The sequence below is a fragment of the Artibeus jamaicensis genome, unplaced genomic scaffold, assembly GCF_021234435.1.
Source record: "Artibeus jamaicensis isolate MK-2021 breed Jamaican fruit bat unplaced genomic scaffold, CSHL_Jam_final contig_540, whole genome shotgun sequence".
In the NCBI taxonomy this organism is placed as follows: Eukaryota; Metazoa; Chordata; class Mammalia; order Chiroptera; family Phyllostomidae; genus Artibeus; species Artibeus jamaicensis.
In genome coordinates, this window is record NW_026521879.1 from 1,253,494 (window position 1) to 1,280,865 (window position 27,372).

The following is a 27,372-nucleotide window of genomic DNA, read 5'->3' on the forward strand; positions in this document are numbered from 1 at the left end:
ACTATACGTTGTTATATGGTATGAACATTTAAATTAACATTTGTGTGCCTAAATTACTCCAAAGGATCTGATTTATATGGCTGAATTGGATATTGTTTCAGATTGTGACTGTAGCCCATTTTGAACTCACCATAATTTCCTGCTCATACGTCCAAACGCCACAAGCCAGTTCTACACAGAAAATGACAAGTAAACTTCCAAAGTACTGTAGAAAAATAGAAAATTAATGCTGTTAGGATAGAAGCAAAGTAATATAGTCATCTGAAACTATTACTCCATGCTGTTTATCCAGTGAACAAGAAAACAGGCACAGATTCGGGAAGCTCCCTTAGGAATAGATGGGTAAAATTTCAGCAAATTTAAGAGCCATCTGTAGCCAACATTTAATACTCACCTAAGTGGACCATGTGGATAGCGCTCTATTTATCAAGCACTTTCATAATTAAATCATTCAAAAACCTTGTGAAAGAAATAGGACTACCCCACTTTACAAATGAGAAAATTAATGCAAAAAGTAGACCATGTGAACTGCTCAAGACTGTGCATGGTACATTTTGGAGGGCTAGCCCACTGAGCCACGTTCTCCATGCTGGGCAGGTAACTTTACAGAGGAAGTAGAACCAGTATGAGAAAGAATGGGCTCTCTGCAAGTTCTCGTCACTAATTCCAGCAGAAAGAAAACAGTGCCACTGCTCTCGAATCTTCCACTCTGTTCATGGTGTGGGGTCACGAAGAGGGCACTGGGTAGTGACGATTACTGATCATTTCCCTTCATTGTAAGGACAACTCCAGTAACAGCATGAACTTTGCGTTCCTCACCACAAGACGGTTGTTCCATAAGTATTCATTACATAAAAGAATAAATGAAAACAAAGCAGAGTGCTATGACAGGAAGAGACTGGAAGCTGCCAGGGGGCCGGGTGACTGGGCAAGGCCTCTTTATGAAGGTAATCCTTAAGAAGAGTGACTAATGACAAGGAGAAGGTGATGCTGTGAAGATCTGTGCAAAAGCAATCCAGGCAGAGGAATTATGAAAAGCAAGGCTGCCCTTCAGGGCGAGCTAGTTAGTTAAGATCTCAGTGGTACCTGGAGCACACCAGGGTGGGGAGGGCACAAGGGGTGCGAGTAAATGATGTTGAGAGGCACAAAGAGCCAGATCCTCGTGGGCTGTAGAAGGGATTCTGCATTTAATTCTAAGTGTAATCGAAATTTATTAGCAGGGGACATGATCTGATGTACATTATAAAAATATAATTCTGGCTATTTTGTGAAAAATGACCTGTAGAAAAAGTAAGGGTGTGATCACAGAAACTAAATAAAAGACTGGTGAACTAAAATGGTAACAGGAAAATGAAAAAAGGATGGACTGATTTAAGACTGTGAGCCACCGAAACTTGACCTTTGAATTTCTTTCCTCATAGTTTTTGCCACAAAAGCGGAGGGGAAATAAAAAGATATGGAAAATTGAGCTGATTTTCTACTACTGCCATGATATATCCCATATGATTTAAAAGTATAAATCACTGCTATTAGTTTTAATTTGCTTCTTTCATATAAAAAATGAAGAATAATAGCAGCATAACCTCTTAGACAATAATGGGGACTAAAATAATTGATTCAAAAGATAAAGTAGTATTTTCTTAAGAGGAAGCATTTTTCTTCCAGCGTATGTGGTACTCGCAGTCAGTTTCCATTTCCAAGTACTGCCTTACTTTATAGATGTTAGCCTTGAAGTGATGATTAGAACAAATTTAGTGAATACAGTCTTCCAAGCCAGTTTTTCTCCATACTCTCTTTGATGCTTTACTTAAAAGATTTCTAAACATGAACAATACTATACATGCAGCTTTCATTACAAAGAGACTCAATGTTCAAAAATTACATGTTGTATCAATAGGAAAGAGTGAGACTCCAGAGAAAATTATACTGTGGGATAAGGTAGTCCCCAGCTTTTCCTCAGTTTTGTTTTCCATGTTCTCAGTTACCTGGAAGCAACTGTGGTCCAAAAATATTAAATGAAAAATCCCAGAACCAAACAATCCGTATGTTTTCAGTCGTACACCATTCTGTACAGCACAATGGAATCCCAAGCCATCCTATTCCACTTCGGCCGAAACAAGATCGTCCCTTTGCCCAGCATATCCACGCTGTACATGTTCCCGCCCGTTAGTTGCTTACTAGCCGCCTGGGTTAGCAGATCGACTGTTGTGGAACTGCAGTGCTTGGTGTTTAAGTCACCCTTATTTTACTTCATAAAAGCCCCCAAGTGTAAATGTAGTGATGCTGGCAACTCAGATATGCAACAGAGAAGTCATAAAGTGCTTCTTTCAGTGAAAGGGTGAAAATTCTCAACTTAATAGCTCGGTTTTATTAGTTATTGTTGTGAATCTCTTACTGTGCTTCATTTATAAATTAAACTTTATCATTGGTATGCATGTACAGAATAAAACATGGTATATACATACACGGTTCGGTACTATCATGGTTTCAGGTATCTATGGGGGAGGGGGCTTATCCACAGATAAGGGGGCTACTCTCTACCTTTGCTGCCTCAGATCCCTTACTTAGTCTTTTCAGAATTGATGTCTGGTTGCAATGGAAACCAAAGCAGTCCTGAAAAGGCAAGACATTTCTAAAGATAAAAAATGAAAATGGGTGCGAATTACCAGTGTGTGCTGCTGGTAGAAATAGGACATACCTGGCCATCTCCTTGGGGACTACTCTGCAGATTTCTGGTAACTTTAAATCCTATTTGAGTTATCTTTCTCCTTCCTTGCCTCCCAGAGTCACTGAGCAGCTTAAGACATCTGCTCTACACCAGCAGAAAGGCCCCCAGCACGGGGCCAAGGGTAAGTCCCCAGAGGTATGCAATGCATTCAATATCTGAGTAACTCAAGCTTATGGATCCAAACAACAGTGTAATAACTATGGCATGACATACATAAAAAGCTTAGTCATTATTAACCACCTTTGACTTCTTAAAGTGGGATTCACAGCAGGCTAGTGAAACCCTAACTTAACCACCCCCGGGGTGCATATGTAAAGCATATATATTTAAAACAATCTCTCATTACAAACTCAAAACTCTGGGAAAACTCTAAAATGATCATATCTTTCTGACTTCCAGTATTCTCATTTGCTGCAGTTTTCCCATATAAAACAATTCCTCTGTTTCTATTCCACTTACAGTCAGGGCACAGATTTATATGACCTTGAGAACAAATTAAATCTAAAATTTAATTCAGATAAAATATATTTCTGCCAATGATGCTGCAGCTTCATGATCAGCTGTCTCTGCTTTGCTGTCACTGCATTGGCCTCAAAACATTCAGTCCTCCAATTCCCAGGAAAACTTTAAGTATCAAATCCATCCTTAATATAACATACATAGATCAGCTGCATTTACACTTACATTTTCTTCTTCAGTGAGCTGAGTCCTAGATAAAGTCATCCTCATGTTGATTATTGCACAAAGAATCACTGCTATTATTTAGTTCAAGGGCTGGATCTGAGTAAGGCATCTATAAAGCACGGTATTAAGCCATAGTTTCAGTAAAATAAAACCTGCAAACCTGACTGGTGTGGCTCAGTTGGTTGAACATCACCCTGCAAAGCGAAAGGTCACCAATTCAATTCCCAGTCAGGGCATATGCCTGGATTGCAGGCCAGTCCCAGGTTGGGTTGTGTACAAGAGGCAACTGGTCACTGTTTCTCTCCCTCTTTTTCTCCCTCCCTTCCCCTCTCTCTAAAAATAAATAAAATATTTTTCAAAAAACTAGCAAAGAAAAGAATCGAGCAATAGCTCCCACTGAGCTTTGTTGAGGTTGGAAGTGCACATGTAAATCACATTTCACTACAAAACCATCTGTTCTCCTCAACAGCACTGGGAACATGAATATAGACCTGTAGATCCCGCAGTGGTCTCTCATGCTTCTTACTTTCCCAATGTGCATAGTTTCATGAGATGATCTGTACCAACCCCTTTTGCAGAGCTATTCACTTCTTTCTCCTCCTTGAGTGATATCCTTCTGTAGAATAATGGAAGAAGCTCTGAATTTGGAGTCAGAAGACTGAAGTTCAAATATAGCTCTGAAATACACTCTGTGATCTTTTGGCAAAATCATTAATCTGCCCTGACATCAGTTTGCTTGCCTGTATAATGAAGATTTTTTTTAAAGTCTGCTTTACTGTTATCAAGGTTGATTTGATATAGGGGAAAGTAATTTGAAAATGTTTAATTTCAAATCTGTAAAGCATTATGCAAATGCTATGCTGAATTCTACTGTCTGTGAAATACAATCCAATATTGACTGGTCCTTTCCTTCTGGACATAGCTTTCATTTTCTGCAGTGTGCCACAGCTTCTTGCTCATCATTGTTTTCCAGTATTTCACCTCCTGTCCTTTCCTTTTTTCCATCCTTCTGTGTATCGGGGTTTCTCTGTGTGCTGCAATGCACATCAATCCTTGGAGGCTTCGGCTTTTAAGCCAGAGGCGCCCCCCCCCCCGCCCCGCACCAGTCACGGTGCTCACTTAAATGCCAGACCATGGATCTGACTGCCAGAGATCTTGTCCTTAAACATTATTTCCTCCCCAATGCCTAAGTAGTACCTGTCAGAGCACAGGTATTCAACAAATGCTGATGGAAATAATGATTAGATTACCAACTGAAAAAACCAATTTCAGATTTCCTTGAGTTTTTTTTGAACCCAGAGTTTCTTGTTATCATTTGATTTAACCTTGACTTCTGCTTACACATTTCTATTTTAAATATTGCCTCTCCGTTTTACTATGTGTCTTTTATGTGGATTATACTATGATAATTTAGTGTGCCTTTAAGCTAAAGATAATTAACATAGCTAAAAAAAAGAAACAGTGCACAGACTCTTTCCCTGTCTTTCCTGGGTTACTATGAACTAAACATTTTAAACAAAGACTGGGAAAGTGTGTTTATACAAAGAAACAGAATACAATTATTTGCATTACAATTTTTTTGCTTTAAATATTATTCAATACAGAGTTCTTTAAAATATGTAAGTTCTACTGAAATTAAACTAAAATCTGTGTTGTACAAATAAATTTTACCCCTGAACATAATGTTCATGAAAAAAAATCATCAAGTAAGGCAAGTTGATAATAGGACACAGCTCCAAAATGATGTAACTAGTGTTTTGTTTTCACCAAATCTCTCAAGCTGAGAATAAATACCTCCAGTTAAAAAAATGAGTGCCTTCACTGGGTAAGATAACAGAAGATTAGATAAGACATTTTTTTTTAACTATAAAAATGGATGGACATGGGCCCTAAAGTAAAATCGACCTGGCTTCAGACTCTGGCTCCATTACATACCAACTGAATGGCCTTGAGCAAACCACTAAGCCTCATTTCATAGCAAGTGTAAAATGAGAATGTTAAAATTTCCTTGCAGTGAAGCATTAAAACTCAACCAGTAAAGTGCTGTCTCATAGTAAGTACTACCTAAATGGTAACCATTATTAACCAGATGATAGTATCTGCTAGAATACAAACTCCATGAGGACAAGAGATCATGTTTTAAATACTTAACATACTGCCTGACATCAATGCACGTTTCTTGACTAGGTATAACTGCAGTTGGAGGTGTGAGTCAAACGTCTCATCTCCTCCTACTAGTGTCAGTCCCAGTAAAGGATATCTAATCCCACAAGTAAAATCCCTGTCTAGTGCGAATGCAGCTGTTATTTTTCAAAACATCTTTATTAGGAAATGAAAGCAGGAAGGGTGTGGAGGGTGGGGAATCCAATTTCTTTTTTTTTAAATACTGAAACCAGTTTGTCTGTTATTTTAAACTAAGGCTGACCACAGAATGGCAAGAATGGTGAAGGTTACCGGTCCCTTGCCAATGCAAGTATCTGAAGAGGAAAGGAAGGGTATAAAATACCACTTTCCTATTTAAGCCCCTGATGGCTTGTAGGCAAATTCATCCTCCAATAGAAATAAAGGGAATTCATTTCCCTTATTAAATGTTTTATCTCCTTATATGTGTACAGACAATATACTAAAATCTCAAGGAAGTCCTTCTGTGGGGACAACTTTGCCAGCAAGTCCCCCTGTCTACCACAGATGAAAGTGAAACTACCAAGACAAGATCTGCTTGGGGAGGAGGGGTGGCCAATCTCTCAGAGGAGAAAGGCCAAGAGCCCCTTTCTCAACGGCTTTTATTGTGTTGTAATACACAGGAATAAAGGTGGTAAGGATCGAACAGCAGGTAACATTTCAAAGAAATCTGAGGGCTTAGTCTGAGTCAGTGCCTGTCAGGAAAGGGGTTTGCAGAAACTTTGGGAAGACATATTCATTTCCTGCTTGGACCCTTAACATATGAATGAAAGTACTCAGCAAAACAGGTTTCACAGGACTTTTAGGAATTCTTTCTTACGCCAGATTTACCCCGATACAGCTCTAGCAAGGCAAGGAGCTGCACCCCCTCCCCATCAGGTTTTCAGGCTTAAGTGGATTAGCGCCAGGAAGAACTTCTCCCTGAGGACAGGGGGACTGGGGCTATGTCAGAATAGCCAGGGGGCAAGGGTCCATAATCCCTCTTTGTTGGACACCCCCCCACACTGACTCCTTCCAAGATGGTCTCCCAAGTGATCGTGTCTGGCTTAGGTTGCCCTCCTCTGAGGGGCTGTACCTGTCTCTGACTATTCAACTATGCATTGGGGGTAGGGGGATGAAGCAGAAGCAGCATATTCTACCAGAGACACAAACTTTGTCTCCTTAGTGGCTCACATTCTGGAAGGTGCTCACTCAACCTTAACCATGGAGGGCAGTTACAACTCCTGAAACTAGGCAGAGTGGTCCCTAACATCCTTCCTTAAAGAAATATTAATTTATTAAAATGATCGGGCTCCCTGACACCCCACCCCCAGGACTTCCCAATAAAGAAAGTAGATTAAGCTTATGCCCTTGTTCCTTTGCCTCTTGAAACTTCAGCAGCATTCCCATAAAGGGGTATTTTAAAAGGTATAAACCCAGAGATAAAGGAAAAGGAGACAACAGCAAGTGTATTTTGAAAGGTGCAAAGAATATGAAAGAAAAGCAAACTGTTCAGCAGTCCTTCAAAAGCTGAATGAATGCTTAACCAGTAGTGGCAGAACTTTGGAACAACCTAATTCCCACCACAGAGCCCTCAAATGCTCAGGTACTGGCAGCCCCAGATACTTCTGGAAGTGGATGAAGGTACAGCTGAAAAGAGGATGACTTGTTGAAAACATGTTTAGGAAGAAGTTAGAACCCTCAAGTCCCTTCACCATGCTATATAGCTGGGTGACTACCCACTCTTAGCAACACCAACGTGGGAAGAGTCGTGTTTGTATGGAAATAGTAAAACAAAGTCTCAGGACTGGGGGCACAAGATACAGTAGAGGATAAAGTACAGTACTGGAAACAGATAACTGAAGTTCAAATTCACATACCTTTTCCACAAAAGTTCAAAACTCAAATCAAACTAAACAGCATTGGATTTCTCAATAAAATACTGGAAGCTAGAGAACAATGATAGAAATTTGTTAAAATCCTGAGAAAAAAAAATGATTTCTAATCTATAATTCCACACACATCAATATTAATACATAAGGGTATCTAAAGTCCTTCTTAGGCATGCAAGATTTAAAATAAAATCTATCTCCTATATTTGCTTTTTCAGGAAACTACCAAAAGATGTCTCCCTAAAATGAGAGACTAAACAATGAGGACAATGACTTTGATTCCAGGAAACACGGGACCTAAAATAAGAGGGAAGCAAAGGAAATCCCAGAATGGTCGTGTCGCAGGCAGTTAGAAATGAGCACAGCAAGGACAATAGGCCAGGTAGAGAAGGTCACCAGGGCAGAAAGCCCTAGGTACCTGGCAACAGGCAAAACTGGGAAAACAGAACCTTGCCCCCAAGGTCACCTTTCTTCCCCTAGCCTACCACTGGTCATGCAATTTTGACCCCCTGACCTTTCATATTACTGGTCATGCAGCTCCGACCCTCCCCTGACCTATCCTCCCCTGACCTTTCCTCCCCTGTTAATCTACCAGTCCTTCAGTAAACCCCCTTGGAGGGGGAACATTGGGCTTAAGAGTGTCCTTAGGCAATTCCCATGAGGAACCTTGCAAGACCACTCCCTTACACATTAACCCCTAGGGATAACATGTAGGCCTCAGTTGTGTTTCAGCTCCAGCCCAGAAGAGCAGAAAAACCAGAAAAGCAGTGCCATAGCTGACATCAGGACTGAAAGTCAGGACCAGCTTCACTGACTAATGACCCCCCTGCCCTGGTACCAACCAATCAGAGGAGACCAAGATCCTGAAAGGTCACACCTGGAAAGCTGATGAATATTCTATTGGGATTCTCCCCTGAGACCTCCTAAAGACAGAGGACCCATTGTGACTCCTTTGGCTTTCCCCATCCTCTCTCCCCACCCCGTTCCCTTGCCCCTGTCTCTCTCCTAAGCTCTAAGGGCACTTCTTTTGCCTCTGTAACTTGTTCCCTGAGCCCATTTCTCCTACAGCTCACTTCTACCTCTGTGCTTTCTAAATAAACTCTCTTATCGTTTGAGTCTTGGCTCTAGATTGCTTCTTTCTTAGAATTCAAATACAGAAGTTGCTGAACAAAGGTCCAATCGCTGGTAACATTCTGGTGCCATTTCTCTGCCAAGAGTAATAAAGGAACAGCCCAAGAGAGAAGCAGCTTCAGCAGGTCTAGAAGGTTCTGAAAGAGATAGCTCTTTGAAAAATCATCCAAAAACTGCCCCAATATTGGAAAATTTAAGGCAGAAACTAACACTGGGTAAGTTTGGAGTTGAATTAAAAATTCACAGAAAACAGGCGCTTTAGTAATTCCAAGAAAAACAAAGTATTATTCCAGAAAGAAAAAGTATATTCAGTCCTTTACCTGGCCCAGCTGTGAACAGCATTTACATAGTCATGGTCATGGAAACACCAATTTAATCAAAATTATGTCATGTCGTGTGGAGGTGAAATACGAAGTATGTCTGGAGGCGGGGGGAGTGAAGGTGGAAAAGGGGGCCAGTTCTTCATCTTCCATAAGAAGTCAATGCAGAGGCCTTAAAACTGAAAGCTAAATGAATGAGAAAAGTTATATAAATATGTCATTTAGAAGGAATCTGCTAAAAGAAAAGTTGTAAGTGGTTGTGTCTTGGGAGTGGGAATAATAGGGGTGAAGGACACTATTGCTCCTAATAAGCCTTTTAGAATGAAATTAACTCTAAATTATGCATGTGAGACGCTCTAATAAAAGTAAAAGCGAAATTAAAACAAACAATAGCTTTCCTGAAGCCTTTAAAACAAAGAGAATAAGTTGGTAGACACAGTTATTCAAAATTGTTTCAATTCACGGCTTTGGTATCAAAGTGGTGGGTGACAATTGGAAATTTTATGCTCTGAAACTATCATCCTTTTGCTAAATATTCCTTCAATAGGTCAACATAGGGGTGCTATAACAGAATAAACAAATGTATACTTAAAGGTAATTTATAGAGCCCACCCCTAGGTCTCTTTCAGTAGACCTGTTTGGAAATTTGGATCTCTACTGTAATGCTGCTCATTAAAATCACACATACAGCCTGCTCAAATCACTGTCAAAAGAACTGTTTTCCAGGAGGGTTCATTTAAGTCACAAAACTATGAAGTTTAGAATTCTATGTTATGGACAATTTTGTTCAATAAGGAAGGTCTGAATTTTGTTTATTTGCAGAAAAGAGATGTATGTGTGTATACAGGATGGTGCAAAAGTAGGTTTACAGTTTGAATGGAAAACAGTGCAATAATTTATAAACAATGCTACAATAATAAACTCTGTTTCATGTCCTCGCAACTGTAAACCTCCTTTTGCCCACCTGTGTATCATCAGGTATTATGACTATGTAAAAATATATAAAAAGTACGTAAAATATCAATATACTTACATGTCTATACCTATATATGCAATTGTGTATATGAGTGAATACACACAGGCACGAATGCACAAATTATTTACTGTGCCAGAGATTCACATGCGTTATATAATTTACTCTCCAAAAATATTACAAAAATACCAAAAACTCTGTTTTTTAAAAAGAGGAAATGGTACTTTTATCCATATGGGAATGAGAGACAACAGAACACTAAGTATTTCAGAACACAAGTTCTGGAGCCAAGCAACCTGGACCCAGATTCCAGCTCTACTGCCTCCTCCATAAAATAGGGATGACAAGAGTGCCAACCTCATAGCATAGCCGGGAGAATTTAGTGAGTCAATACGTAAAAACACACATAATATTGGCTGGCACACAGTACGTATTACACTAGGAATGTTGGTGGTGGTGTTAGCCATACCTCACAATTCATCTCGTACACCCTGACCTTTGGGGCACACATGAACACAAGCACACATTTACACTTGGATATACTAAGAAGGGAATGACCTAACTAACACCCCTCTGTTCTCATTTTTTATCTTTTGCAGTAGGGAAAAAAAGACTACCAATAATATTTCAAAAATCTAAAGGTGGTAAAAATATTCTTTTCTTTTTCCTTCTACCTATGGCTAAAGGCACAAATGCTGCTTTTTGTGTGTGTGTTTATTATTTTTTTTAGTTTATTTTAATTGTTATTCAAGTACAGTTTTCTGTCTTTTACTCACATCCTAACCCACCCCACCAGTGCTCCCCACCTCCCTCCCATTTCCACCCTCCTTAGTTTTTGTCCATGTGTCCTTGGAAATATTTGCTCCTGGAAATCCTTTCCCTTTTCCCCTGAAACTCCCTCCCCTCTCCTTCTGGTCACTGTCAGCCTGTTCTCTATTTCAGTGTCTTTGGTTATATTTTGCTTGCTTATTTGTTTTGTTATTTAGGTTCCTGTTAAAGATGAGATCATATGGTATCTGTCTTTCACTGCCTGGCTTATTTCACTCAGCATAATGCTTTCCAGTTCCATCCATGCTGTTGCAAAGGGTAGGAGCTCCTTCTTTCTTTCTGCTGCATAAAATTCCATTGTGTATATGTGCCATAATATTTGGATCCATTCATTTACTGATGGGCCACTAGGTTGCTTCCAACTCTTGGCTATTGTAAATTGTGCTGCTATGAACATTGGGGTGCATGGATTCTTTTGGATTGGTGTTTCAGGGTTCATAGGATATAATCCTAGAATCTCAGATATTTTACACAGCAACATTTTTACTGATATGACCCCTATATCAAGGGAAATAGGGATATATAGGAAAGAATAAACAAATGGGATCTCATCAAAATAAAAAGCTTCTGCATGGCTAAAGAAAACAGTGTTAAAAGAACCAACTGTATGGAAAAACATTTGCTAATGATACCTCAGACAAGGGCTTAATCTTCAAAATATACGACTCCACTCTAAGAAGACAAGCAACCTAATTAAAAAGTGGGCAAGGGACTTGAACAGACACTTCTCCAAGGAGGACATTCAGAGGATGCAGAGACATAGGAAAAGATGCTCAGTATCACTAGCCATCAGAGAGATGCAAATTAAAACCACAATGAGATACCACTTTACACCAGTCAGAATGGCCATCATAAAAAGCAACAAACAACAAGTGTTGGAGAGGGTGTGGAGAAAAGGGTACCGTAGTTCACTGTTGGTGGGATTGCAGACTGGTACAATCACTAAGGATAACAATATGGAATTTTCTAAAAGAACTAAAAATGGGTCTGTCTTTTGACCCAGCAATCCCACTGCTAGGATTATATCACAAATGCTGCTTTAATTACTATGTCAAAATCCTTCACAAATCCTATCAACAGCTCCATCTTCTGTTCTTAGGTTTTGAAGTTATATGAAGTCAGTCAGATTAGCATCTTTTAAAATTGATTACAAAATTAATTTTTGTCATTATCTACAGTTTTTATGATGAAGTATAGTCCCCTGTAGCCAACGAGTGCTTAAAAGTTCATCAAATTGAACTTCTATAAAAGCACTAATAAAGTGATTTATTTTCTTTTTATGTCTTCGCTTCTTTATTGTTAATAATTGATATTAATGACATTCCTAAGAAAGTAATACTATTCCATTTTACAAATAATTTTCACTTTTGGGAAAATATATTATTTTAAATTTTTCATTTCTAACTTATCAAACTAATGAAAACAAAGCAGCAGTCTGCCTTTATAAAAACCACTAAATGTATCTATGGCTTACATTTATTGAGAACATTAAACTTAATAAGCAGTGGAGAAATACAGGAAAAGATGCTTTGGATTATAAAAGCATTTCTATAGAAAATACATTCTATTACTATAAAACAGCCTCATTCTATCCAGTTTCATAGAGCAAAGACTCTTGAGATATATACTGTACTTTCTAAAGGGAACGAAAACATCCTATATCCAACCTACCACAAATAAAAGTTATTTTTCAAAATTTTTCCACATTATGTCAACTAGAAAATAATTTTCACATTGAAACAAAGGTGTAATGTCTTTCTTGAACACTTTCACACAAGTTTTCCTGGGCCAGCAAGCAGATAAGCAAGCACCACAGAACCTCCTCACTAAGAGGATACTCGTATTTCACTGAAAGTAAAATTATAAACACTAAAAGGCTGTTTTGACTTGATAGTATCCTAATATAACTAAAAACTCAGATTCCTTTTTCATAACTAACACTCAACATATTTTGAAACCACAAAAAATCAAATTTGTTAAAATTATAACATACTTTATTGGATATTTTAATATTTTTAAAACACAGTACCTTCTGACTCCTATCTACATCTACATGGCCAACACTTTTGATACACAAAGCATTTGATTAAAAGCCTGTGTTCACTAAATGATAAATGATAAACTCCAGTCCCTCCCCTGTCAAACACAAAACTCTGCGAGCTTTCAATGCTGAGTACGTCTATGTCAGTTGTTTATTTTGCCTTTCCCAGTGATTGGAGGTTTAAAAATATTATATTACTTACCGTTAGTAAATAAGGGAATTCCAGTGCCAAATATTTGTACAAGATAATGGAACAGCCGACATTCTGTTAAGAATCCACCGGGACTAAACTAACAGTCTAGAAGCCCTAGCTGCTTAAAACTCATGACCACAACCACCCAAAGCCTCTGCTTTAGCCTTGTCAAGAAATGATGTCATAGCAGACACAGGCTTGGTACTTTCTGAAGGCCAAGTATTCACCATGTTCTATGTCTCTTTTATAAAATTTTCAAAGAAAAGGTAACATTAAATATCCTTTGTAGAGAATAATAAATGGAATGAGTTCAGACTAATTTAGAAAAAGCTAAAGGCCATGTCCAAGCAGCTCAGTTGGTTGGAGTGTTGTCCCAATACGCCAAGGTTGTGGGTTCGATCTCCAATCAAGGCATGTACAAGAATCAACCAATGAAGGCATGAATACGTGGAACAACAAATCAATGTTTCTTTTCTCTCTCTCTAAAATTCAACTGAAAAAAAAGGCTAGAACTATAAACCAGTTTTTGAAGAAACAAAATCTTGTAACTCCTGAAATTCAAGCTAAGGTAAAAAAGTATTGGTATGCAGTGGTCCTTTTTTCATGTTATATTTGAATAAATATAGAAGGATATTTCAAACAATGTATCTTAATTTGCTCCCCTTTTCAATTTTATTTACACTGGTTATTGCTGAGATAGTTTTTTTTAATCAAAGATGTTGGTAAAATACAAATTATTACATGATTGCTTCATGTGCTGTTGAAACCTTCTGACTAAAAATCATGTTACATTAGGATCTGAGGGACCTAGTCAAGGGCTCCGAGTTGCTAGGTCAATGATCTATATCATGAGAGATGAAGCATTAAGACTACAGCAAAAAAGCAGCTGGGCATGCTAGACAGGGCACCATGTATACAGTTTCTTTTGCTTTGTGAGCTAGATCTCCATGCTTAGCCCCATTTCAAAAAATTTACAAGTTTACTGGTCTCTAAATATTACTGCACTATTCCTTAGAACGTAAGACGGAGATCCCCATCATCAGAACCAGCACAGGAAAGTGCAAATGAGAAGGAGCCTTATGAATGTCCTAAGAAACAACCAAAGTAACTTAATTCTGATCAGATCATGCTTCTCACTCACACTAAGCCAAATGTGGCCAAATCCCTGTAAAACCTAAGAGAGGATGTGTTGACTACTGCCGGCACCTTTATGACAACTCCTTTTATAAGACAAAAGGTTAGAGAATTGCCCATTTTAAAAGATGATGGGGTTATCAGAGATGGCAGAGGAGTAAGTAAAAGCTACACTAACCTCCTCCGAGGACCAGTGTGGAATTACAACTAAATCATAGAGAAATCATCCAGAACAACCAACTGAATACTAGCTGGAAAGAAGTCTTATAACCAAGGACAGACAAAAGAAACCACCTTACCACAATAAGACTGGTAGGGAGAGCAGAGGTTCCTACTGGTGGCAGCTGAAGTTCCAGAGGGATATTTCAGCAGCTCGGGGGTTCCACCCTAAGAAGTGGGGGTCTAAACCCCAAGGTGGGCTCTCCAGCCTACAGTACAAAGTCAGAAAGAACCCCAGATAACAACCAGCTGCGAAAAAACAGCAGGATTTCTGTCTTCCAGGAAGAGATGGCTAGAGATGCAAAGAGCCTCTTAAAAGGCCAACACACAAAATTTTGTTTTCAGTCACTTACCCTGGAATTTAGCAGAGGACTAGTGACACTTGAGGAAAGTCTGGGGCTGGTGGCTCTGGGGAGAGAACTGAAGGAACAGCTACCAGGATCCCTATGCTGAGTCATTCCCCATACTGCAGGAGCCTTCTTTCTCAGGCAAAGCACTCCTCTCCAAGTGGCATCAGTCTGAGGGGAAGCAATAGCCCTCCCTGCTCACAGAAATTACTCTGCCCCAACCTGTGGAGTTTAAGCCCAACTGCTGTTCACAGCTTGACTAGATTAACAAATGAATCTGTTTTGATGGCTGATTAGTTTAACATCAATGGCAGAAGATACAAAGAAGCAGCCAAAATGGAAAGACAAAGAAACAGACCTCAAATGAAAGAACAGCAGAATTCTCCAGATAAACTAGGTGAAATGGAGGCAAGCAATTTATCAGATTGAGTGTTTAGAGTAATAATGATAAGAATACTCACCAGCATGAAAAAGACATAGAAACCATAAAAAGGACCAGTCAAAAATGAAGAATGCAACATCTGAGATATGTAATACACTGAAAGGAATAAACAGTAGTTTAGATGAAGCAGATGATCAAGTCAGTGTTTTGGAAGACAAGGTAGGAAAAAAAAACACCCAGGCAGAGCAGAAAAAATAAAAAATAATTAAAAAATATGAAGAGAGCTTGAGAAACATTTTGGACATGAAATGTAATAACATCACATCATGGGACTACCAGAAGGAGAAGAGAGTGAGCAAAGAATAGAGAACCTGTTTAAAGAAATAATGACCAAAAACTTCCCTAATTGGGTGAAGGAAAATGTCACACAAATCCAGGAAGCTCAGAGTCCCAATCAAGTTGGACCCAAAGAGGCCTACACAGAGACAAATCATAATTAAAATGCAAGGCTTAAAAAACGAGGAGAGAATCATAAAAGCCACAAGAAAAAAAGCAGGTAATTACCTACAAGAGAGCACCAATTAGACTGGCATCTGATTACTAAACAGAAACATTTCAGACCAGAAGGGAGTGGTATGAAATATTCGAGGTGATGAAAAGTAAGGACCTACAATGAAGGATACTTTACCCAGCAAGGCTATCATTCAAAACCAAAGGAGAAATACAGAGCTTCCCAGACAAGAAAAAGTTAAAGGAGTTTTTAATATCAAACCAGCACTGCAACAAATGTTAAAGAGCTTTCTTTAAGAAGAAAAAGAGAAACAAAAAAACCCAGAGGAAAACAATCTAATGATAAAATGGAACTACGTATATATCTATCAATAATCATCTTAAATGTAAATGGCATAAATGCTTCAACTAACAGACATAGGATAGCTGAATGGATAAGAAAAGAAGATCCATATATATGCTGACTCCAAGACACTGATCTCAGATCAAACGATACACATGGACTAAATGAAAAGGGTTGAAAAAAATATTACATGGAAATGGAAAATAAAAAAGCTGGGGTAGCAGTAATTATATTCAACAAAGTAGATTTTAAAACCAAGGTTATAGTAAGAGGCAAAGAAGGACACTACATAATGATAAAGGGGACAATCCAACAAGAGGATGTTACTCTAGTAAACATTTATGCACCCAAAATAGAAGCACCTAAACATGTAAAGCAAATCTTGATGGACATAAAAGGAAAGATGGACAGAAATACAGTCACAGTTGGGGATTTTAACAACCCACTGACTTCAATGGACAGATCTTCCACAGAGAAAATCAACAAGGACACAGCAGCCTTAATCAACACACTAGATCAAATGGACTTAATCAATATCTTCAGAGCATTTTACCTGAAACAGCAAACTATACACACTTTTCAAGTGCACGTGGGACATTTTATAGGATAGAACACATGTTAGAACACCAAGCAAGTCTCAATAAATTTAAGAAGATTGAAATCCTATCAAGCACCTTCTCTAACCATAATGCTATGAAACTATAAATCAATAACAAGAAGAACACCAAAAAAATGTGCAAAGATATGGAACCTAAATAGCATGTTATTAAACAATAAATGGGTGAACAATGAGATCAAGAAAGAAATCAAAAGGCACCTTGAAACAAATGAAAATGAGGACACAAAAATCCAAAATCTGTGGGACACTGGGAAAGCAATCCTAAGAGGGAAATTCATAGTATTACAGACCTATCTCAAAAAAAAAAAAGAGAGAAAGCTCAAACAACCTAATCTCACACTTAAAAGAACTTGAAAAAGTACCAAAAAAAAAGCCCCAAATGAGTAGAAATAAGGAAATAATAAAGATCAGAGCAAAAATAAACGAAATAGAGTCTAAAATAAGATACAACAGATTAATGAATGCAAAAGCTGGTTCTTTGAAAAAATAAACCAGAACTCATCAGAAAAAAGAGAGGACCCAAATAAAATCAGAAATGAAAGAGGACAAATAACAAAGGACGCCAAAGAAATACAAAGGATTGTAAGGAAATATTATGAATAAGTATATGCCAACAAACTGGACAACCTGGATAAAATGGATAAATTACTAGAAACATACAATCTTCCTAAACTAAATCAGGAAGAATTAGAGAATATGAATAGACAGATTATACCTAATGAACTTGAAGCAGTAATCAAAAAACTCTTAAGAAACAAAAGCCTTGGACTGGATGGCTTCACAGGTAATTTTACCAAACATTCTGAGAAGAACTAACACCCATCCTTCTCAAACTATTTCATAAAATTCAAGATGAGGGAAGGCTCCCAAGGTCATTTTATAAGGCCAGCATCATCCTAATTCCAAAACCAGGTAAAGACACTACAAAGAAAAGTATAGGCCAATATCCCTGATGAACATAGATGCTAAAATCCTCAACAAAATATTAGGAAAGATCATACACCACGATCAGGTGGGATTTATTGTGGGAATGCAAGGTTGGTACAATATTCACCAAATCAATAAATGTGATTCACTACATAAACAAAATGAAGGATAAGAACCACATGACCATTATCAATAGACACAGAAAAAGCATTTGATAAAATCCAGCACCCATTTATGATCAAAACTCTCAGCAAAGTGGGAATTGAGAGAACATACCTAAACATAATAATGACCATATACGACACACAGAGACAGCATCATACTCAATGGGCAAAAACTACAAGCATTCCCCTTAAGATAGGGAACAAGACAGGGATGTCCACTTTCACCTTTCTTATGCAACATAGTCCTGGAAGTCTAGCCACAGCAATTAGAAGAAAAGAAGAAAAAATAAAAAGCACTCAAATTGGAAAGAGAGAAGTAACACTGTCTTTATTTGCAGATGGCATGATACTGTGCATAGAGAATCCCAAGGAGTCTTCCAAGAAACTATCAGAACTGATACATGAATTTACGAAAACAGCAGGATACAAAAGTACAATGCAAAAATCAGTTGCTTTGTTATATGCCAATAATGAACTAACAGAAAGGGACATTAAGAAAATAATCCCACTGTGGTTTTAATTTGCATCTCTCTGATGGCTAGCCATATTGAGCATCTCTTCATGTGTCTCTGGATATTCTGTATGTCCTCCTTGGAGAAGTGTCTGTTCAAGTCCTTTGCCCATCTTTTAATTAGGTTATTTGTCTTCTTAGACAACCTAGGTGCCCATCAGTAAATGAATGGATCAAAAAATTGTGGCACATATACACAATGGAATTCTATGCAGCAGAGAGAAAGAAGGAGCTACTACCCTTTGCAACAACATGGATGGAACTGGAAGGCATTATGCTGAGTGAAATAGGCCAGGTGTTGAAAGACAAATACCATATGATCTCACCTTTAACAGGAAGCTAAACAACAAAACAAAAAAGCAAGTAGAATAAAAACAAAAGAAATAGAGAACAGGGGGATAGTGACCAGAGGGGAGAGGGGAGGGAATTTAAGGGGATAAGGGGGGAGGGATTTGGAGGAACAAGTATGAAGGACACAGGGACGAGAACTAAGGGGGGTAGAAATGGGAGGGAGGTGGGGAGCATGGGGTGGGATGGGCTGGGATGGGAGAAATAGAAAACTGTACTTGAAAAATAATTAAATAAAATGAAAAAATAAAAAGAAAACAATCCCATTCACAATTGCTTCAAAAAGAATAAAATATGTAGGCATAAACCTAACCAAGGATATAAGAGACCTACACATGAAAAATTATAAGGATTGATGAAAGTCATTGAAAAAGATACAAATAAGTGGAAGTATACACCATGTTCATGGATAGGAAGAATGAACATCATTAAAATGTCCATTCTACCCAAAACAATCTATAGATTCAAAGCAACTACTATAAAGATTCCAATGATATATTTCACAGAACTAGAACAAATATTTAAAAAATGTATATGGAACAAAAAAAGGCCCTGCATAGATAGTAACAGCAATCCTGAGAAGGAAGAACAAAGTTGGAATATCAAACTATGCTGCAGGGCCATAGTAATCAAAACAGCCTGGTACTGACATAAAATCAGACACATAGCTTAATGGAACAGAATAGAGATTCCAGAAATAGACCCACAGCTGTATAGTCAATTAATATTTGACAGAGGAAGCAAGCACATACAATGGGCTAAAGACAGTTTATCCAATAAATGGTGTTGGGAAAATTGGATGGATACATGCAGAAAAATGAAACTAGACCACCTTCTTACACTACACACAAGAATAAATTCAAAATGAACTTAAATGTTAGACCCCAAACTATAAATATTCTGGAAGAAAATATCATCAGCAAAATCCCAAATATCCCTTGTATAATTTTTTATCAGATACATCTCCCCAGGCAAGGGAAACAAAAGAAAAAATAAGCAAAAGAGACTATATCAAACAAAAAAATTTTTGCACAGCTAGGAAAAGATCAACAAAACAAGGACAATCCACAGAATGGGAGAACATTTTGGTCGATACATCTGATAAGGGGTTATTATCCAAAGTTTATAAAGTACTTACAAAGCTCAACGCCCAAAAAATAAACAACCCAATTAACAAATGGGCAAAGGATCTGATAGACACTTCTCCAAAGAGGATATACAGATGGCCAATAGACAGACATATGAAAAGATGCTCAATGTCAACAATCCTCAGAGAAATGCAAATTAAAACTACAATGAGCCCTGGCTGGTGTGGGTCAGTGGATTAAGTGCTGGCCTGTGAAGCAAAATGTTGCTGGTTGGATTCCCAGTCAGGGCACACACCTGGGTTGCAGGCCAGGTCCCCAGTACGGGGAGTGCTAGAGGCAACCACACAGTGATATTTATCTCCTCTTTCTCCTTCCTTTCCGTCTATAAATAAATAAAAAATATTTTTAAGAAACTACAACGAGATACCATCTCACATTTGTCAGGATGGCTATCATCAATAAATCAACAATCAATACGTGCTAGTGAGGATGTAGAGAAAGGGAAACCTTTTGCACTGTTGGTGGGAATGCAGACTGGTGCAGCCGCTCTGGAAAGCAGTGTAGAGATGCCTCAAAAAATTAAAAATGGATCTGCCTTTTGACCCAGCAATCCCATTTCCAGGAATATATTTGAAGGAACCCAAAATGCTAATCTGAAGGAATACAAACACCCCTATGTTCACTGCAGCATTATTTACAATCACCAAGATATGGAAGCAGCCAAGTGTCCACTAATACATAAGTGAATAAAACAACTATAGGCTCTTTACACAATGGAATTCTATTCCGCTGTAAAAAAGAAGAAAATTTTACCCTTTTGGACAGTATGGATGAACCTGGAGAATATTATGCTAAGTAAAATAAGCCATTCAGAGAAAGAAAAATACCATATGATTTCACTCATATGTGGAATCTAATGAACAAACTGAACTAGCAAAACAGAGACAGACTCATGGAGAGCAGATGACAGGTAGTTGGGGGTGGGGGGTAGTTAGGGGGGTGCAGGGATTGAGCAAAAAGGAAAAAGAACCCACGTACATGAATAACAGTGTGCTGATTGCTAGGGTGTTGGGGGGTATGAGGGGACTAAGTGGTAATGAAAAAAATACAATAAAGATTAAACAAAAAAAGTTGATGATGTTTTTATTAGGTAAAAACAGACCTAATACTTTAATATATATCCGTAACATTTGCATCTATCTATAGCTCTATGTCTGTGAAAATATCTTCTTCTAAATCATATTCTTTTAATTATTTCACCTTTACTTTCAGGCAAGGTATACACTTGAACTTATATATGCTTTTTCTCCAGAGTAGCTGCAAACCTATTTATTAAAAGTATTAAAGGAAAAATGTTTCCTTCAAATTTAAAAAATCCCCATGTATACAAATATTTATTAAAAATGAAGAGAATTATTCTTTTTATTTTCCTTTTTTTGATAAATCAATTCAAGCAAAAATACTTTTTTCCTCAACTAAAAATGTATTTTCTTCCTTAAAATAAGAAAGTATAAGAATACAACTCAATTCACAGTCATGCTTAATGTTTAGGGAAAAGATAATCTTGTGTGAAAAATGATAAAAGCATTAAATTCTCACCCAAGTTACCCAAATGGGGTTAACAGAAGAAACAGTTTGAATGAAATAAAATGCATTACGGAATGATTTTAAAGAACGTACTTGTGTTACAACAAATATCTGAGTTACAATAATGTTGAGAAGTAGAGACCCTGGAAGACCTACTTTTATAAACAGGTCAAAGATGACCTGCAGGGAAACAACCCATTATTTGTAGGCAGATGCTTCTACCATGCTGGAAAAGTATTCTCAAACAAGTTAAGAGTTCTGTAATAGTTGATTCATACTAATAAAGTGTTTATGGCACTTTCCCCACCCTGATTCTGTAAAGTTGCTGTAGGATTCCAAAGAACTGCTGTTGTAACCCTTCCACAAGCATCCTTAATGCTGGCTAGTTTCCCTAAGGGCATCTTAGCACAGCATCCAGTTTCCTGGTAACCACTTTAGCTCGATAATTATATTTTCACTATGAAACCTTAATTAAACATACCCAGATCAACAATTTCCTTTATAATGTACCCCTGGAAAAAAATTCTAAAACATTAGATAGACTTCCCCACCTGAGTACCTTTATTACTTCATCAGAAAAGGCACTTTGTTAGAATAAAAGCATGTCTTCCAATATCAAATTCCATCATTAATAAAAAGGTTCTCTAAATGTGAAGCCACCTTAGCTCAGAGTGACAAGACTAGGTAGCTTTTTTTTCCCTGATAAGCAAACAAAAAGCCCAGAAACAATCAAGAACAGACAAAGCTACTAGGGTTATGTAGCAAAAGAGATCAGTTCACATCACTCTTCAGCTCATAAAACTTTTCAAACTGCAGAGAATATACAAACAAAATGGAGACTCTCCATTATTTGGCCCTAGGTCACACAGCCAACTCTCAGCCCAGGTACTTGGCATACATCTACCTACCATCTACACATGCTCTTCTCCAAACACACCCTGAGTTTCCAAGTCTTATCACTAATTTTCTTCCACTAGCCTTTCAGTTGGAGGGCCATTCTGTAAACCAATGCCTTACTCCTGACCACAATTAACCTGCCCTCAACCATCAGATCTCAGCTCCAGCACTTCCTTACGTAACTTCATTAAATGTTCTCAATCGAACATTGTTCCTTCAAGTTCTGTTAAAGTACCTTCAGTAATACAGAAAGGAAAGTTTTAAAATTAAAATACTTTAATTATAAAAGGCAAACCTTTCATTGACTCATTTCATTTAAATGTTACCAGTACATGTCTTCAGCTAGTTATGCAAACCCTGCACAGAATTTGAAATTTTAAAATATTAAATTCTTGTTTCACTGAATAAATACAAAAAATTCATATTTTTATTTAATTAAAAACAATTCTTTCACTGGCAAGTATAACCTAATAAAATGTCTATATTCATGAAGGCAATGTTTCTAAAATATCTTCCTAATTGTAATCATTTTCAGGAAATTTATAGTTTTCAAATTTTAAAGTTTTAAAACTAAAATAATGGTAATCTAAAAACAATTCAGACATAAACACTTATTTTAGAATAATTTAAATGTATCACTTAACAAGACTACTAAGTGCTACAACTACAGCTTTGTACATTTTAAATCAAATTTAAATAGTGTTTCTGGACTTCTAGTCAAGATGGAGGCATAGGTTGATACACTTCACCTCCTCACACAACCAAAAGAAGCACAACAACAAATCTAAAAACAAAACACAACCAGAACTGCCAGAAAAAAAGAACTGTATTGAAGTCTGACAACCATGGAGTTAAAGAAGAAACATTTATCCAGACCAGTCGGAGTGGCAGAGAGGACTGGCAGCAAGGCGGTGGCTGGAGGACTGGGATGGAAAAGGTGGTGGCTGGCAAAGCAGGTTGTCCCACAATTGCATGCAGATAAACTGGGAGGAACAACTGAAAAGCGAGACAGACCTTGAAACCCAGGGTTCCAGTGAGGGGAAATAAAGCCTCAAAACCTGACTGATTAAACCTAAGGGGTTGAGGCAGCAGGAGAAACTCCCAGCCTCATAGGATAGTTCATGGGAGAGACCCACGAGGTCCTAGAAAGTTCACAAACTCACCTACAAGGTACTCAGCACCAGAAGGGCCCAATTTGCTTGTGGGTAGCGAAGAAAGTGATAGAAAGCCACCTAAGACCTGGACAAGCAGCACTGTTCCCTCTGGGATCCCTTGCCCACATACAGTGCCACGAGGCAGCCATGTTGGTTGCCCTGCCCTAACAAATAACTAAGGTTCCTCCTCTAACTATGTACAGGCATGCCAAGACAAAAAAAAAAATTGGCCCAAATGAAAGAATAGATCAAAGCTTCAGAAAAAAATACAAGTAAGTAATGAAGAGATAGCCAACCCATCAGATGCACAGTTCAAAACTGTGCATCTCACAGAATGCTATCGGGATGCTCACAGAAATGGTTGAGTCTGGTTGAGTATGGTCACAAAATACAATAAAAAGTGAAGGCTATGAAAAGTGAAATAAAAGAAAATGTATAGGGAACCAACAGTGAAGGGACGGAAACCAGGTCTGAAATCAATGGCTTGGAGCAGAAAGAAGAAAGAAACATTCAACCAGAACAAAATGAAGAAACAAGAATTCAAAAAAATAAGAATAGGCTTAGGAACCTCCAGAACAACTTGAAATATTCCAATATCCAAATCATAGGGGTGCCAGAAGGAGAAGAGGAAGAGTAAGAGCAAGAAATTGAAAACTTATTTGAAAACATAATGAAGAAGAACTTCCCTAATCTGGAAAAGGAAACAGACTTCCAGGAAGCCCAAACTCAGAGAGTCTCCAAAAACTTCTACCCAAGGAACCACACACCAAGGCACATCATAATCACATCACCCAAGATTAAAGATAAGGAGAGAATCTTAAAAGCAGCAAGAGAAAAGGAGAGTTACCTACAAAAGAGTTGCGATTCTCAAAAGAAACCTTGCAGGCAAGAGGGGCTGGAAAGAAGTACTGAAGTCATAAAAGGCCAGGACCTACATCCATGATTACTCTACCCAGCAAAGCTATCACTTAGACTGGAAAGGCAGATAAAGTGCTTCCCAAATAAGGTCAAGTTAAAGGAGTTCATGATCACCAATCCTTTATTATATGAAATGTTAAAGGGACTTACCTAAGAAAAAGAAGGTCAAAACTATGTCAGTAAAATGACAACAAACTCACAACTATCAACACTGAACCTAAAAAAAACAAAAACAAAAATGAACTGAGCAAACAACTAGAACAGGAACAGATTCACAGAAATACAGATCACATGGACGGTTATCAGTGGGGAAACGAAGGGGAGGAATGGTGGAAAAGGTTCAGGGAATAAGAAGCACAAATGGCAGGTACAAAATAGACAGGGGGTAGGTTAAGAATAGTATGGGAAATGAAGAAGCCAAAGAACTTATACGTATGACCCATGGACATGAACTAAGGTGGGGGAATGATAGTGGGAGGAAGGTACAGGGCAGAGGGGAATAATGCAACAACTGTAATAGCACAATCAACAAAATATATTTAAAAATTTAGATTAGTTTCTTTGTCATCTGAGCTAAAAAAAAAAAAGAGAGAGAAAGAAAAGAAAAGAAAGAAAGAAAAGAGATTCATCTTAATCTGACTTTATAACCAGGGCCTGGTATCACCCTTTCTCTGAAAAGGGGAAAAGATATATGGATGACAATTTTGAAAATATAAGGTTTTTAAATTTATAAAATTTCATGAAAAAAGCTTAACTTTAATTCATAAGCTATTGTTTAGTCATAATTTCATTAGACACTGCACATATAGTAAATATTTAACATCATTCTTCTAAAACATTTATCTGTAAACTACTTTCCTCATTGGCTTAAATGACTTAGTTCTCTCCTTTACACATTTTATTTGGCCTCTTATTTTAACTACTGTACATCTAGGGACACTGTTTCTGGAGTCATTTAGACAGCTTTATGATTTTAAATTAATGTCTATGTTCTGTCAGCCAAAGAAAGTCAATAGACCAACAATGTGGAAGCAGGTGAGAATGCAAAAACACTGCACAATTGCTGAATCTGCCTCAAGGTAGCATTTGAACTGGTGACCAGCATTCATAGCTGGATAAACCTTTCAATAGCATGTGCTGATAAAGAAATACCTGGCTTTGAACTTTGTTCAGCCTAGGGACAGTCATCAAATCAATGGATATTGATTTATATGGCTTACATTTAAGCAAAGTTATCTCAAATGTGTGTATTAAGAAACAGTATACAGTAAAGCTTAAAATGCTTTCTATGACAACTTATACCAAACTACGCAAACAACGGAAATACAAATATTTGAACCATTCATACTTCAAACTCCTAAGTCGGCAAAAAGTCCAATGCGCACTCAAGATCTTTCAACAAAGACCCAACATTAAGGTCACAAATTTCACACAATTGTCTTGGGTGCCAGCTCCTGACACAACATGCTTTTCTGGGGCATAATTAGAAGCAGGCACACCAACACCACTTAAGAACGAGAAGTGATCATGGAGCTCAGTTTAGGTTCTTGTGCAACCAAAATTGAGATGTATAAACTGAGCCCTTAGATTTACATCTGCCCAAATTGTCTTCAGTTTCCTCTGCCTGAGAGTTTTGTGAGTTTAACAACTACACTTAACATTTAACAACTATGGTTTTAAAAAAATTCTAAATATGCAAAATAGAATGCATACATTGACAGGATATGTTCTATTATATGAACAATGCATAATATTGAATATTTCATTTCCTGATGTCAAATAATATAAACAGTACTATCATGTGCAATTCTTTACCCACAATTCTATTTCAGCAAATCTACTGAATTCGGCTGCCTTCCTCAACTCCCCAAAGTCTTAGCCCCATCAGTGGCTTTTGAAAACTAGTGTGACCACTAATAGCACTTCCCAGTGCCTCCTGCCTAAACATTATGATTTCATCCCATGCTAGAAACACCAACCCCAGAATAACATCAGATTCTCCCAAAGATCTTCACAACTGGACTACTTCATGTGTTGCTCGCTGTGCACCAATACCATAGCCGCACTGAATTTCTAAGTTTTGCCTAAATTTGCCATGTTCCTTTATTCCTGTCTTTGCACATAATCTCCACGTTGCTCTAAAGCCCCTTCCCTTCCCTTCTCCACCAGAAAGCTCTAGCACATTTTCAGTCTCCAGTTCAAATACATTCTCCCATGAAACCTGCCAGAAGCCTCCAATTACTCCTACTCTGTGTTCCCACAGCAATTTATTTAGAACTTTACAACTGTATTTTCCTTTGTTATTTTCTTTGTATTCTCCACTTTCGTCTTCGTCCCTCAAGTGTCTAACACAGACTGGGTACTCAATATATGTTCAAGGCAGGAGGGGAAAGGGGGAAAGGAAAGACAAGGGGAATGGGAGGAAAGAACATAGAAAGGAAAAGAGAAGCAGTTTCCTTTCTTAACAAGATGAGACAGAACCATGGAAGAAATTTCAGAGTTCCTTTTATAATGATATTAAATGATAACTAAAAAGTTAAATAACTACTGAATGCCTTGGAATTATAAATGAAGCATATTTAAGCCTTACAGAAATAATGCCAGGAATTAATTAACGGTATTATAATGGCAGTGTGGTAGGTGAAATATGCATGTGGGCTTTAAGCATAAGACAGCTTTTGCATGCTACTGACAACTATTGCAACGAGCAAATGTGTATCTTTGGGCATCCTGATTTTCCTCATCTGTGAAATAAGTCTACCACATATAGTTCCTATTAAGTATTTTCTCAGAAAACAAGGGTAAAACATTAGGCAGATGCAGTCAGTGATACGATGAACCTTGATTTAGAAACAAAGTTGCTAAGCATGAACCAAAATTATAAAAGAATGTAATGAAATATTAAATTCAATAGTTTAATTTTAACTTAAGCTATAAAATTATAGAATTTACAACTACTAAAGAGTCTGCAGAAATTTACTGTGTAAAGATATCCCAGTTCCGTATTATAATTTTAAACAACAAAAACACAGAATGGTTAATTTCTCCATGACCATTAACAATTTATTTGATTTCCATTAAGAAAATCATTTCAAATCTGGTTCAATCAATGTATATTTTAAGAAAGCTTTAGAAAAGCTTCCACATAATCAAGAGCCATATGAAAATTCTGAAAATAAAATTGAAAATCAGGAAACCTTCCCCTTTAAACACAAAGTACTGCTCCTAAACATGTGACTTGCATCCAAACTTAATTTCTGACCAGTGCTTGATT

General features: G+C 37.6%; 1 protein-coding gene across 2 annotated transcripts in view; it reads right to left on the reverse strand.

Moving 5' to 3' along the window:
- Positions 1–27,372, reverse strand: part of TSPAN12 (tetraspanin 12) — a 77,712-nt gene that overhangs the window by 25,886 nt on the left and 24,454 nt on the right. For both annotated transcript variants that reach the window (XM_037139668.2, XM_037139669.2), the window contains one exon: positions 131–205. In XM_037139668.2, coding sequence (XP_036995563.1) covers positions 131–205 — 75 coding nt within the window. The remainder of the gene's footprint in view (positions 1–130; positions 206–27,372) is intronic.